Genomic DNA, 15,991 nt, shown 5'->3' with positions numbered 1-15,991 from the left:
CTCCATGTTGGAAACCTCTCTTCATGTCACGATCTTGTGCCAACAGCGCATGGTGATCGCCTCCATTAGCTGGAGGAGAGGTTTAATGGTTGAATCAGATCCACCATGTAATGTTTGAACTAATTAGCTCCATTTGATACGATGGAGAGAAAAAATAATAATTTTTATTATACCAATGCGTTAAGATAGCTAAAATATTTAAATAAGTACTAAAAGTTATATAGGTTGAAGATAAGTAGATTTTATTATTTAGATCATAGAAAAATATGGTGCCATATCCTTTTAATCATTCAATTTCACACCTATTTAATACATACTTAGAAACTATCAAAATGCTTGATTTTTTTTATTTTAAAAAATTTTTAATGACATAGACGATGATTAATGATGTGAACACCTATTTGGATGTCTTATTATTGGTTTGAAAGTTAAGTAGAATACATTTCTTCTCCTCCCAAGCAAAACCATTATATATATACACACACATGCCTGTGTGTGTAAAAGACAGAAATAAGTACAGACGCATGTGATCACCAAAGATTTTATATTTTGACTAATTAAATTAATTAATTTATAATTAACTAATTTATAATAATTTTTTTTTCTAATGTACTGTATGTCACCTTCATCTTGTTCGTATTTTTTCACATGTTGGTTTAGAAATGGATAAAATAGATATTTTCCTACATACGGTCTCCCTGTACTCTTCTTATTCTTAAAAGTAGAGCAATATTAGATTCCCTTCCTCCGTAGAAGTTTAGAATGTTTTGGACCTTGCAAGAAAGGAATCCAATCATCCTATTAAAAATTTTAAATATATTAACGGTAACTTCAATTAAATTTTTAAAAGGTATAATATATGCTGTACTTTTATACAATAAAGGACTCTAATTTTGAGAGAGAGAGAGAAAAATCTAATTCAGCAAGAAAGAAAAATCAAAAATCACAAAATTCATTTTTATATTCGTTCACTCGAAAATTTCCGAAGCAGGAACTAGATACTTCTAAAGCAAAAGACACATGATATATCAAAAATAATCATCGATTAATTATTATCATATGAGTTAGATTATTTCTAATCTAACATCTTCACCGCCACTCAGACGGTGGCACGGTCAGGAGTGATTACGGAAGCGCATGGAAGCTGCAATATTTAATGGAAACCACGTTTTCTGATTCTCCAGCTTCGCTTACTACCGTTCATCGTGAACGACCAGGCATCTGAACAGTTCGTAGAACGCCATTGTTGTTAGTGTTCTTGTGAAGAACGTCATCATACCACGACAAAAAAAAAAAAAAAAAAATACCATTCCAAATAAAAAGGGTACATCAAATCACCACAAATTAGCTCCAGATACCGAGAATTTTAGCAATCCCACAAAAATCAATGCGCAATTCCATAATATAGAAACAAAAAGAATTTCATAAGCAGTTGCTTTAAGTGTTGCAAGGTTCTAGTTTATGAGGCTGTAACAAAAACTTGAATCCATTAAAAATCTGTTTCATTCCTCATCAAGGAAAAAAAATTATGAATAATGTTTGTAAAAATCAAGTTTTCAGCGGCACAGGCATAAACTTTTCAAAGTTTCCTCTGTGATTACATGAATTGAGGCCGGCAGTTCATCACAAAACCAGTAAAACAGGATCCCACCATAAAATCCTAATCTACGCTCTTTTGTGATTTTGGTAAAACTCTTTTTTCATTTTTTTTTTTTTTTAGTAATCCATTCCTCCCATGCCTCCACCCATGGCTGGGACATCCTTCTCTTCTTTTGGGAGTTCTACAACAACAGCTTCAGTTGTAGTCATCAATGAGGAAACACTGCAGCACAAGAAAACAAAACGTCAATACAGGAGCAACAAAAATGAGGATTCGTAATTGGAAAACTAAACATGAGGAGAAAGAAATAACAGTAACTTAATCTTGGGCATATAGTGTGGATTGAGAATTTGAAACGACATTTGCTGAAGTAGGGGACAAAAATGAATTGAAAGACAATGGAATATGACACTTAAACACATACTATTGGCATAACTGGTGCAGCCATCTCAAATAATAAAAATAGCTCCATAAAATTACTTTAGCACGTAACAAATATAGTCACCTAATGGCACAGAACAAATCATGATGAAGGTTTTTGTACATAGCATTGTTATCCTTTAACCAGACATTCAAGTCGCATGTCTCATTCTCTGAGAACTACACATTCAAGGCAAATATTCTCGTACTGTGAGAAACGTGTGCTTTCAGAATCCATGGCTAATAGTAGACAACGAGCAAGTAAACAGGTTTTGCAGGAGTACAAAAGAATGGATGCTTTAATTACACCTACAGGCCTATCATAAAAAGCACTTCCAGTGCATTTCTCCATGTTTCCCAGGACGGTAACTCGTATCCATTAAAGAATGCATAGCCTATCATGCAAACAGTTCCAGTGCATTTTTCTATGTTTCCTAGGAAGGCAACTTCTATCCACTTTGGACATCATGAATTTAGATAAAAAATGCAAACTAGCTTTCCAATCCTGAGGATCGAGTAGGATTATCCAGACCCAGAGCTGTGGGAGCCAGCAACATAGTCCGAGAATGGAGCTCAAGGAGCAGGGGAGAGGGATTAGGGATCACATGGCACACTCCATGCATGATTTTAAAAAAAAAAGGACCTCAAAAACCCTTTTCTTAGTCAGGCACTCTACTCCTCAACCTTCCTCCATCCACACACCAATCCTATCCAGCTCAATTTAGCCAAACAGGGCTTTACCAGATTTTATGTATATAATTCTTTTTCAATGTTTTCCAACGTCAGTACCATAAGGTGCATCTCTGTTTAGTTTAAATTCACCAAATCAATGTGCTAGCTATTAGACCAAAACACAGATTAAATATCATTACTTACCTTGCAGCATCCACCAATGCAGTTCTAATCACTTTCAGAGGGTCAATGATACCTGCTTTAACCATGTCCACATATTCACCTAGATAATAACCAAATGAAAAAACAAGTATTAGAGCCATTGTTAAAAAAGGAAAGCTAGCTAATTTCTTTTACATACATAAATAATGAGCAGCAAAGAAAAGTCAACCTTTGGCTGCATCATAACCAAGGTCAGGATTATCCTGCTCCAAAAGCTTGCCAATTACCACAGCGCCCTCAACTCCTGCATTTGTGGCAATGGTGTGCACTGGGGTCTGCAATTTGAGAGGACAAGCTCAATTTAATATGATAGATATGACAAATAAAATGAAAAGAATCTTGCTTAAGGAATTGATGAACATGTTTATTTCCATAGTCACCGAACCTTCAAAGCATTCTGGATTATCTGAACTCCAATTTTCTGATCAAAGTTAGCTGTCTGCAACTTCTCCAACTCCTTTGATGCATAGAGAAGAGCAACACCACCACCTACAAAAAACAGAATGATGTTTCATCTTCAAAAAAACAAGGCCACAAACATAACACATCATATAACAGTAACCGACCTGTCACAATACCCTCTTCAACTGCAGCCTTGGTTGCATTCAAAGCATCAGTTACTCTATCCTTCCTCTCACCAACTTCAGCTTCACTGGCCCCTCCAATCTGGAGAATAGACCAAATATCAAATGAATACCAACAAAGTAATTGCACTGTTAAACAGCCAATATGAACAAAAGATGCTAGATGACTGCCTCGGGTGAAAGATGAGATATATAATGCAAATGATGCTATAAGAAATTTTCTATGGTATAAACAATGTCATAGCATATCTGTGGTCTTGCTCTCTTTTATGTTGATAAAAATTAATTCTACTAAAAAGCTTCAAAGAACAAAATATAACCTCTCCGCCCGCCCCCCCATCCCCCAAAACCCAAGGAAAAAAAAAAGAAGAAGCTAATAACTTATCTTGAAATTGCAAAATATTGTTTAAGAACAGTGGTAGCACAATCTTAGAAATTTTTGATACCATGTGTATATTCATTGGCATAATCTGCAGCTCATGGTTCTTAGATAATTTGTTGGTTTGTGCTTCCTGTGACTAGTATCTATTGATTCTTTGATACTTCTAAAGACTTGTCTTTGCTCATGGTAAGGGAAATTAGAGTTTCAGATTTCGTTCTGAAACCCTCATATCATTTAGTATATTCTGATATTTATTTCATAATAACATGTAAGTAAAATTGCATTTCTCCTTGTGCAGACCTAAACAAACCAAGCTATTTTTAATTTTAAAACGAAGTTCAGCATCAGGTAGTGGCATGTAACAGCAGCACCATACCCTATTTCCATGTTTTGTAATAAAGTTTACAATTTTATGGCTGAAATTATTATTATTATTATTTTTAATCTGCAACAGCACCACTTCACAACAAGAATTTGATGCTATAGAAGATGGAAAGAAATACCTTCAGGACAGCAACACCTCCAGAAAGCTTCGCCAACCGTTCCTGTAGTTTCTCTTTATCATAGTCAGAAGTGGATGCTTCAATTGCAGATCTCAGCTGTTACAGCAAATGAACACCAAAGCATTTGATTTTAACAAAGTGTTCAACCAGTAATGGCAGTCGAGCACTAAATGAAGTTAAATCATGAAGAACACAGACCTGCTCGCATCTCTCTTCAATGGCCTTCTTGTCTCCAGCCCCATGAAGAATGACAGTGTCATCTTTTGATATTGTCACCTGCATATATTGCAAATGATGTGGTAAAACAGCCCAAAATATTTCAGATTATGCCAAGCATTCTCCAATTAAACTCTTTCAGTGCCAGTATGCACACTGAAAAACAAAATCATACCCTCGTTTATATTTACACAAATGTGAATATCAGAGACATATGCATGACTGAGCACAAAAGGTAGCTCTAACTCCATCATAAAAAGAAAAAGGTCAACAGTAAATACAAAAATACATGAAAAAACTGGACTTCAATAGATGTAAGAGTCTGGTCCTAAGACCTGCAAAAATAACTAATATTGCACTAACAAATGCTTACCTTCTTGCATGTACCAAGCATGTCAAATTCTACTTTCTCAAGGTTCATACCAAGTTCTTCGGTAATAACCTAGAATATGCAAGAAAGCAGAGGTCAACAGAAAACCAATAAAAAGATCCACTTGCAAAGTTCAAGTGTTCAAAGGATAAACTCACATCACCCCCAGTGAGGATAGCAAGGTCATGCAAGCTGGATTTCCTGTTCTCCCCAAAACCAGGAGCCTTAATGGCACAGACCTGCATATTTTATATCGTTTAGCAAAGCAGATTTACTAAATAATGCCAACACATATGGATAAAGCTCTTAAAGGGCAACAAGCAGAAACCTTGATGCCTGCGCGAAGCTTATTAAGGATGAGAGTAGCCAAGGCATCACTTTCCACATCCTCAGCAACAATTAGTAGAGGCCTTTGTTTCTGAACACAAAAAAACCCAGTTAATAGACAATGACTGGCATACCCCTCTACTTGAGGTGAAGTCAAATGGAGCTGAGGGGGTGAAGGCATACTTTCAAGGCCAACTCTAACACTTTCACCACCGCATTAATGCTTGAAATTTTCTTCTCATGTATCAGAATGAGAGGATCCTCCAATTCCTAGAAATAGTGGGTAGTTAAGCATCGAAGATTCTCAGTCTTAAATACTGAGAATTGAGAGATGAGATGTTCTATAAACAAGAAGGCAGATTCTTACACATTTTTGGTTCTTTTGGTTAGTAATGAAATAGGGAGATATGTAGCCCCTGTCAAGTTTCATTCCTTCTACAACTTCCAATTCATTGTACAGAGTGTTTCCATCCTGAAAGAGGTCCAAGAAAACAGATAACACCATTATATCACGACAGACACTTAACAGTCAACATGCAATCAGAATGGGAGCAAAAATGACAGATTCATCAGCAACTAATGGTCACAAAAAGACAAAATAGTACACTGAACGGGCTCAGTAGAAGTTACCTGGTGATTTTATTCAAAAAGAAAAGAATGAAATTTGAAGATTAGTAAAACCTGAATATACATGCATTGGTATCAATATCATCTTTTCACCCATGACACAAAATTGTTAAATCTGTTCTTGGATGCATCATCCTTGAATTTGATATTGTTTTTAAAAGCAAAATAAACAAAACGTTCGAAATTTAAAAACAGAATAAAACGTAGTGCTTGCTTAGCAGGCATTGCCAATAAATCAAGGAGGAGAAAAGAGAGAAAGGGAAGGCAGAAATGTTTGGCATTGAAAACAATTGTCAGTCTGGTTAGCTGAAATCTAACAAGCCCACAGACACATAACAGAAATAATAAGAAATTCCTGAAGATTATCCTCTCCATCATAAATACCACAGACTGGCTCACTTACATCTCAATGGAACTCTTTATCTTTTCACCCATTAGTCTCCTCCCATTGTTGGCCTTTCCACTCATATAGTCACACCAATCAGTTGCCAAATGTCCGAAAGCTAAAGACACTTTGAGTGGGGTTTTAGTATAGTGCTTCACCAAAGCAAGTCACATTTTTTTGTTCAAGTCCCAACATGTGTGATGACCATTTGCTGCATGATCTCTTGCAAGTCCTCTTTTTAGTTCCTTTCTAATAGCATTCTTAAAATAATTCAGATTTTAAAGATGTCAATGTTAGGATGCAGGCATTGTTTCTTTGTATTTGTTTAATGATCAGAAGGATTCCCGCTTACCGGATATTTTCCAGTCAAATTAACTGACAAGGAAAACGAATTTACCTTTTTATGATTTTTTTTTTGTTTGTTAACTTCTATTAACTTGAGAGGAAGATGACAATGCCTCAGAACTTGGCACCCGCTATATAGAAAACGTGGCTCTGCCACTGGATGCAGAGAGGTTTTTCCACTCACTCAAACTAACATGACATATGAACTCATTGTGCCCCTAAAATGTGTCAGTGCATGTGTGCTCAATACAAAATTTCAGAAATTCCATGTATTACTAGTATATACAGCATCTCCCACTAGAAAAATGATGCAGCCAATCAACTTATCCAGATTGATAAACATGCATTCACACATTCATGCAGTAACGCAAACAATGAAATTTTGTCAAAGTAGAACCCCCCCCCCTCCCAAAAAAAAAAAACCCTTCAAGGCACTTACTGCAATGGTGATTACACCCTCTTTGCCAACTTTCTCCATAGCCTTGGCAATTAGCTCACCAATCTCTCTTTCTCCATTCGCTGATATGGTACCAACCTAGAGGGAAAATATCAAATTAGATAAGAAACCATCATTTTACATTTACATCCAACACTTTTCTTATCAGGAAGTAAAACCAAAAAAAAAAACACCATGGAGCATTATAAAAAGTATGGTCAAGTAAAAGATGTTCTGAATCCAAAGATTTATTTACCTGTGCTATCTCTTCTGAAGTGCTAATCATTCTAGCCCTGCTCTTTAAGTTGGTCACCACAGCATCAACAGCCATTGTGATGCCACGCCTTAGATCCATTGCATTCATGCCAGCTGCCACTGACTTGCACCCTTCAGTGAATATTGCTCTCGTAAGGACAGTAGCACACGTTGTACCTGGTGATGATCAACATTTAAAACATGTAACCAACCATCACATGTACACAAATAAGAACAAAGAACAATGGCAGTTTTGAAACAATATTTCAGTACATAACAGCTAGTTTTCTTCATTGGCGGAAATTATAACCAGAACTGATTTGACCATATTTTGGGATCAATCCATCCTGGTTGAGCAAGTTAAGTTGGACTCTTTATTTTACTTGAATAAAGAACAAGTATAATCATCAATAAAACAACTAATGTATGTGGAAATGTACATAATTACCCCATAATAATTTACTTCTAAATCCGGTTTACTTTAATATATCATTAAAACTTACAAATTTAAGAGCAAATCACATGATTTTTTTGACAAGTTTTAATATCAATTCCACTTGCTGAATTTGATTGAGACAGTTAACACAAGATACTAGACTTTTATGCATGTGAGACACATGAAAAGTACAGGAGTGCCCATGGCAAGTAAAAAACAGATAGCACAATCTGAATAGAAAAAGGTTGGACATTGAGAGAGTGTTTGCCAAGGACTCCAAAGGTTGGCTGTTCAGACTTTTTTTTAAAAAAAAGAAAGAAACAAAGAAACAAAGGAGGATGGACTTGAGCAGATTGTTGAGACCAACTGAGGCAAAACTTGAGTGTTGGGAAAGCACCCCAGTGTTTGCATTATTATATTAGAAGATTTAGCTGTGCTTGATCGGGAAAAAAGAAGCAATAACAGGATTTTAGCTCACTTATCGCAGCTCCTTTCAGCCAAACACTCATCTGAGCAAATGGATTAAACTACTCTTAGAAGGGAAACGTGGGTATTTCAGAAAAACTAGGACACCATAAATGTTTTCCTAATCCATTTACCCCACTTAACCCTGGAATAACTTACTCCAAAGAATGATAAACATTTAACCTCTTTTCTCCCCTCTAACTTTTTCGATTTACACCAAATAACCTGGACTTCTTATTCCATAAATGAGTACAGCCTTATGTGTTAATCCATGCAAATGTATAGTACATGTACACGTATATGTTTATACTCACATGATACGTGCATTCATATATGTGTGTACAAATCTATGCATATATATAGATAGATATATCAATGCTCTAGTAAAAAAATCAAAGTTCTAAACCAGGGAACATTCTTCTCAATTCTGCCAGTCATTTTTATAGTGAAGGTGCCCTCACACATGTTCTACAATAACATATAATTTATCCTCCCCTATTAATTCCAGCTATCAAAAAAATATGGAAACATTTTGGATTGCTTTTGGAGGAAAAAAAAACCCACCTAATAACAATATGAAATATTCTTCCAAATCATCCGCAAAAATTACTATTTAAACCAATCTAAAATGACTTGATAGAAATACTAAAGATTTTGGACTTCTTTCTAAAACCCAATTTGATAAAATTATGGAAATATTTTTTTAGACAAAAAATCATATTTGTTGAGAATTATCTTCATACATCTAAAGATTATTTTCATTTAGCTAATTTTTTATAGTTTGCAAAATAACATAACTTAAAATTTGGTTTCATTTTTTTGTCCCTCAAACATGCATTTTATATTTTTGGTTGCTGGCATATGTGTGTCTATATATTCTTGCCATATATTTTTTTGGGATACAATAGCATTACTACTTCCAATAACAGCTAAGGTATTTGCTAGACAAGCAAGATAATAGTGAAACATCCAAATCAGTTTGTTAGCTCAAAATACAAAATGCACTATGAATTCAAAAACATATGGGAATAAATGATGGCATTAGCTTCATGTGATACCTACATAGATGTAAACTTACCATCACCAGCAACATCATTAGTTGCATTAGCAACCTGCTTCACAAGGCTTGCACCTACATTCTTCACTTTGTCCTTAAACTCAATGCTCTTTGCAACAGTCACCCCATCCTTTGTAACTTTTGGTGCGCCAAAGCTTTGCTCCAAAACAACATTGCGGCCCTTCATGCCAAAACATAACAAAAACATTAATTTGACATCCATTTTTTAATTCAATCATGGACTATGAAAGGTCAATTTATCCTGGAAAATCATAAAGCAAAATCATAAAAATGTGAAAATAAGATGAGAATTTAAATCACTTCAACCAATATATTTTTCCAATGGCTACAGCCTTACACAGCTCAGTCACATTAAATATAGGTAATATGGGCCAATAGAAATAGTAGATCATGTTTTACCATCTTCAGCATGGAGCAGTAGTGACAAGTAATTCAGATTATATAGAACAGTTCTTACAGACTCGAAGAAATTAATCGTCCCTAATTCTAGGGATCATATTTCTTATCACAGAATATATATATATATATATATATATATATAATATATATATAATATATATATATATAGACAGAAGGATTCAAGTCACAATACTGGTATCATATCAGTGGCCAGCTCATATCATACAATCCTCAGCACAGGGGCATCCTGATACAATACAGCTCAGTTTGCCAGTTTGTGCCAGCTCCTACTGCAGTGGCCAGTGATGGGCTCGTAAAACATGAGATTTTAACCCTTCCATACAATAAAACTGAATAATTATGACTAAAAAAAAAGGAGATGATACATGTCATCCCTGAAGTCTTTTGCCCACCAAATATAGGTTTCCTCATAATGGACCAGGAGACAATGGTGCAAAAAATCAGGGTAACTACAAAGATCAGCAGCAGACAGACTGTAACAGAACTTGAGAAGATCAGGTAATTAACAAAATTCAGTAAATGTGAATGAAGCAATTGCAACCCCCGTGCCACAATAAATAGCAAAATATGACAAGCTGCAATCAACCAAATGCCAAGAAAAGGTTGTGAAAACAAATTTAAACCAATAATCTATCAAAAACTTTAACAGCACAATTAAAAAATATAACAGCGTTATCATATTACAAAATGATTGCACCAGGCCAAAAGAGCATAAATACATCAAGACCCCAAAAACATCCTTAAAAGGAAAAAGGTCCAGAAACTGTAATAACGTACAAAAAAATGAGTAACCATCCAAGCTCATCAAGTCAGCAGCTTATTTGTTATGCAATGACAATCTAGTACTCAGTAAATTACAATAAAAACCTAGAACTAACCACTCATTGCTAAACACACTAATGAGATAATACTGCATTTCTGTTTTTTCTCACATGTTAAAATTTGAATCAATTATCTTGTATTTCTCATTTGGTCTCGTGCAGTAGCATTTGTTGAATCTAACAATGACTGCAAATTTTGAAACTTTCTTTACTATAGAGGATGCAATATAGATGACTTCATCCATCCACCAGAAGGCTAAAAATTCTCAGTTAAAACATATTTGCATGCAGTTCTGAAAATGCCCTGGCCATGCAGGTGAAAAATTAAAGAATGCAAAGTAACACAATCTTCTCCATTGAAAAATTGTTTGAACAAATTCAGGAATAAATACAAGAGTGTTTTCATATGGGTGGTGATACAAGTGTCACTAGGTTATAACAATGTATCAGTGAGGAAAAAAAAAAAAGAAAAAAAGAAAAAAAGTCCATACCTTGGGTCCCATAGTCACCTTCACGGCATCAGCAAGCTCTTCCACGCCCTTAAGCATCAAAGCACGAGCTTCAACTCCAAATCTGATGTCCTTGGCTGCATAGTTTCTGCTCCAACCAAGCCTACTTCCAATCTGCAGCAAAATATGGAAGCCCAGTTATCACATCAAACCAAAAATGCATACATCTGAATGTTTTCCAAGATCTGATATCTGCACCAAAACACATGAATTATAAAACAATGTTTTCCCTTGTTCCACAATACTGCCACAATTAGATAAACATCAAAATCCCTTCTAAGATGAGCAGGCTTCTAGATGAAGCTAGATTTCCATTTAATGAAGTCTCCCAAGCACAAAACCTTGACGGTGAAAAGATTATAAAACCAAATTGGAGAAAGAAGATGCGTAAGAAACGGGATATCTTAAGTAATCAATAATATTTTTGCGTTGACATCCTGCTTACGAAGATAAGCATCAAAAGCAACCCAAGACATCATTAAAGAACATATTTTTCTACATGAAAATAAAATCTCATCTCAGAGATCCCATATAACAAAATCTTGAGAAGAAAAAAGTTAACACACCCAACCAGGAGATAGGTCTTCTAACACCCTAGATGTTCCACAAGATTGAAAGGATTCATTTTCCAACAACATCATCAATCTCCCAAACTAATAAACATCGACTACACACGGTAAACAAGAAAACTTTGAAGTACTATAAAAGCCCATCTCGCCAAACATATCCAAAGAGCAAATTTCCACTCCTCACCTGTCGGCTGCTGCTCCCGGCAATCCTACAAAACACCAAACGAAGAAAAACCGTTAGAAACAAGCAAAACCGACATACCGAACGGTCCGAAGAGGCAACAAACTCTAGAAAAGATGTGGATTTGATGCAAAAACCGTATGCCCTAATCATTCAACACCACTGGAGAATAAATAGAAAGATCAAACTCCCCCATTTCCACCATCTACTCACCGAGCTTTGGAGGCGAGGCTGGCCGCAGCACGGTACATGGTGGAGACAAGTGGATTGAAGCGTTGGCGATGACGGAAGAAGAAGAGTAAGCTCAGGGTTAGCGTTGGCGACGAGCGGAACTCAGATGGGAATGGAGCGGAGGAAAGGAAGGACGGGGTGCAGGGGGTTTAGAGAAGAGAGGACGAGCCTCTAGAAGTCTCTAGGGTTTAGGGTTTTCCAAATGAGAGGAGCCGGTTCAACGAACGGTTTGGGTGCAACTCTTACGAAGACCGACCGTTTTGACCAGAAAAAGAACCCCGACTTGGAAGTGGAAACCAATAAATGAGGAAGAAGGTGTGGACCCGTGACGAACCTGGCGCCGCTCAGCGTGAGTTTAGGTCCGTTTGAACGCTACCTGAAAGATTAGAAAAAGAAAACCAAAGGAGCTGCAGAAAACTCGCCAATCTTATGGTGGTGAATTATGACCCTGGAAGATTGCTTTTATAATCGAGATGATGATTTATTATTAATAGATGAGGTTTCAACACATTGGAAGAACAGGGAAAAAAATTTCTGATATCTAATTGATGTTGACGGATAACATAGCAGGTGATGCGTGCTGTATAGAAAGCAAACAAAATTATTATGTAGCTTTAAATTTAAATTTTGGCCAAGATTTACAACTATTTTTGTAGATTTACATGGACACATTTGTCTATCTTTTCTAGAAAGTGCTTCGAGCAAAAAATGTAATAGACATTTGTGAAAATTTCAATAAGTTGCTTTTGCAACATAAGGAAAAAAAGAAAGTTTTGCCCAGACCATCTAATCATGATCTATTAGAGAGTATTATCATCTAGTTGTGCCATAGGTTGGATTTTGATTGTACCCAACAAAATATCTAAAATAACTCCAATAATTAGATAAGTATCTTATAGCCTTCTTATCCATATCAAAGTATTTAATTAGTTCAAATGCAACAATACATATAATATATATATATATATATATATATATATAATATATATATATATATATATATATATATATATATATATATATATATATATATATATATATAATTGAAAAAGTTGATTTTGATAAGTGTCTTCTACTCTTCTTATTACCTAGGAATGTATTTAATAAATTCAAATGAACAAAATTATTTACAAAGCTGCTCAAAAAAATAATATTTATACATAAGCTATAATACTAGCTATATTTGTAGTATCTTAATTATAATTTAAGCTAATTTTTAATTAATATAAATAATTATCATAAATATGTTGTAACATTTTTCTCTTCTCCCTCCCCACTTCTTTGATTACACAAGCGAACCATCTTTTATCTCCTTTATTTTTCTCCCATCCCATAACATCCACGCCATAGTCACTACATATTAAGTACAACATATCATCTCTTTTCTATAGTGATTTCTCTTCAAATCATTTCTACTAATAGTATAATAAAATCAATATTGTAGTTTAAAATCTAGAAGGGCCCTATGCACCATGTTGAGCATCGGCAAGCATCGGCCATATAGTTATTGTCAACTAAGAGCATCACTAATCTCAAGGCCTATGTCATACAAATATTTACTTTTTTGTCCATTCTTTTATTTTGTCATCTCATTTGTTGTGTTTTCTTTGCGATTAAAAATGGAATCTTGCATATAAATAGTATTATTTTTTGGCTACAATGAGCAATGATATTAGCTTTGTCCTTTTTGTGTAAATTTTCTTCACCATTTTGCAGGTTTTGAGTTTTGTTTGGGATTTGTCTCTATTGTTTTCATGATGGGTTTCTATAAGATTATGACTTCTTCCTTATGTCTTGTTTAATTTATCTCTAACATACTCTAGCACATCTTTTGCTGTAAAATTGACTTATATTGATATCCTCCTATATTTTGCTTGTGTTATTTTATTTTTATTTTTTTAATATGCTCTAGTAATTTAGTTGATATGTCCCATATATATCAGAAAATTACTCTTCACAATAAAATATACTTAAGAGGTAAAGTAGTATAACTATTGTACTATTTCTTGCTCGATTATTTTTTTCGTCTTATGTATTGAAGAATAAGACACATCAATCTTTTGCATGTAATTATCATATTTTCTTTGAGATTATCAAAGGCATTAACTTTTCTATAATTAGTTTATTTAAAAGGTTATACCAGATGATCATTTGTATTACAAATTGCTATGCATACCCATTTTAGGGAGGTTGGTCCAATTAGAATGAATTGCAGATGTATAATAAAATGAGCAAGATTGAAAGATACTATTAGGTACATTCACAATTGTGACAGCACCTTCTACCATTTTTACTATGGCTCAAGCAATTCTTTGTGAAAAAAATAAATATAAGAAAAAAAATCATCAGTAATAACTTTTGTCTATTATGAGACTTGATTGGCCCAAAACTTTAAAAAGATGCATCAATTGCAAAATACTTGAATAAAATATATAGTTACATCACAAAATTTTTTGTACACTGCCTGTAGCGTAGAAAATTTGATGTGGAGTGCACCACATTATCTAATTGGTTCACGTAGCACTCTTGTGGCATGACTTGATGGATGTCACTTCGTGTCAAACTAGACATCTGAAGGTTTAAAAAAAATAGAGGTAATGAATTATTTTATTGCCGAATACATTTAATGTATGTCATAGTTTGCTTTTCAAATTAAACATGACAATTTTCTCCAAAATAAATATTACTATTTTGAAGTCTAGATAGAGATTACGAATGCTGTTGTTCTCTCTCTTTTCTCATTTTGTTGAGCTTCTATCTCAACATCTAGATATCTAGCAACATGTTTCAATCATCAGAAAGTAAAATACCATCTATATATCTTTTATTATAAACTTTTTATAGTTCTTTTATTACAGTAGCTCTTTTGATAGGCTTAAATAGAATTTTTTTTTAATTCTGAATACAGCTTGTCATATAAATTTTTTTGAAAAATTATATATAAGTCAGGATGACATAATTTCTATTTAGAAAGGTTTTTAACAATATTATGAGATCAAAGTCAAAATTATGGCATTATAGGTTCATATTATAAGATTGTAGATTAAAATTATGACATATTGTAGATAAAATATCTTCTGAAGATAGTTTTGACAATATTATGATATTCTAGATTAAAATTATTATATTATATATTAATATTATATATTCTATAGATAAAATATTTTTTAAATATATTTTTTGATATTTTTTTGATATCTTACATCAAAATTATAACATTCTATGTTAAAATTATGACATCCTATAGATAAAATATCTTCCAAATATAATTTTAATGATATTATAATATTTTAAATTAAAATTATGATATTTTAGATTAATATTATGACATTCAGAAAGTAAAATACATCAAAATTAAAATTTTGATAATTTTATAATATTTAGATTAAAATTAAGATATTTTATGTTAAAATTATACATCTTATAAATAAAATAACTTTCAAGATAGTTTTGATAATATTAAAAATCTTAGATCAAAATTATGATATTCTAGATTAATATTATGATATTATAAATAAAATATCTTAAAATTTATATTTTTTATCAGTTTTATGATATCCTAGATTAAAATTATGATATTGTATATTAAAATTATGATAGAAGATAAAATTCTCAAAATTGATATTTTTGATAATTTTATGATATTCTGGATCAAAATTATAATATTTTATATTAAAGTTATGATGTCTCATAAATAACATATCTCTCAAAGATAGTTTCGACAATATTATGGTATCTTTGGTCAACACTATGATATTTTAGATTAATATTATGACATTCTGTAGATAAAACATCTCAAAATTAATATTTTTTATAATTTTATGACATCTAATTTAAAATTATAATATTCTATGCTAAAATTATGACATTCAAAAGATAAAACATATCAAAATTATATTTTTTGATAATTTTATGATATTATAGATCAAAATTATGA

At 33.3% G+C, this 15,991-nt stretch overlaps 1 protein-coding gene across 1 annotated transcript in view; it reads right to left on the bottom strand.

The window, feature by feature from the left end:
* Nucleotides 1-1,480: 1,480 nt before the first annotated feature.
* The window catches only part of LOC105043118 (CLIP-associated protein), a 54,434-nt gene continuing 39,923 nt past the window's right edge, over nt 1,481-15,991 (bottom strand). The window contains 16 exon segments of the mRNA XM_073255978.1: nt 1,481-1,822; nt 2,897-2,975; nt 3,084-3,189; nt 3,300-3,403; nt 3,481-3,580; nt 4,384-4,479; nt 4,582-4,659; nt 4,973-5,041; nt 5,128-5,208; nt 5,298-5,387; nt 5,480-5,566; nt 5,664-5,768; nt 7,093-7,188; nt 7,346-7,521; nt 9,324-9,483; nt 11,056-11,187. Of these exon segments, the coding sequence (XP_073112079.1) occupies nt 1,717-1,822; nt 2,897-2,975; nt 3,084-3,189; nt 3,300-3,403; nt 3,481-3,580; nt 4,384-4,479; nt 4,582-4,659; nt 4,973-5,041; nt 5,128-5,208; nt 5,298-5,387; nt 5,480-5,566; nt 5,664-5,768; nt 7,093-7,188; nt 7,346-7,521; nt 9,324-9,483; nt 11,056-11,187 (1,665 nt within the window). The 3' untranslated portion in view covers nt 1,481-1,716.

This window comes from Elaeis guineensis, chromosome 4 (assembly GCF_000442705.2).
Source record: "Elaeis guineensis isolate ETL-2024a chromosome 4, EG11, whole genome shotgun sequence".
Taxonomy (NCBI): Eukaryota; Viridiplantae; Streptophyta; class Magnoliopsida; order Arecales; family Arecaceae; genus Elaeis; species Elaeis guineensis.
The sequence above is the reverse complement of the archived record's forward strand: the minus strand, read 5'-3'. Positions and strand labels throughout refer to the sequence as shown.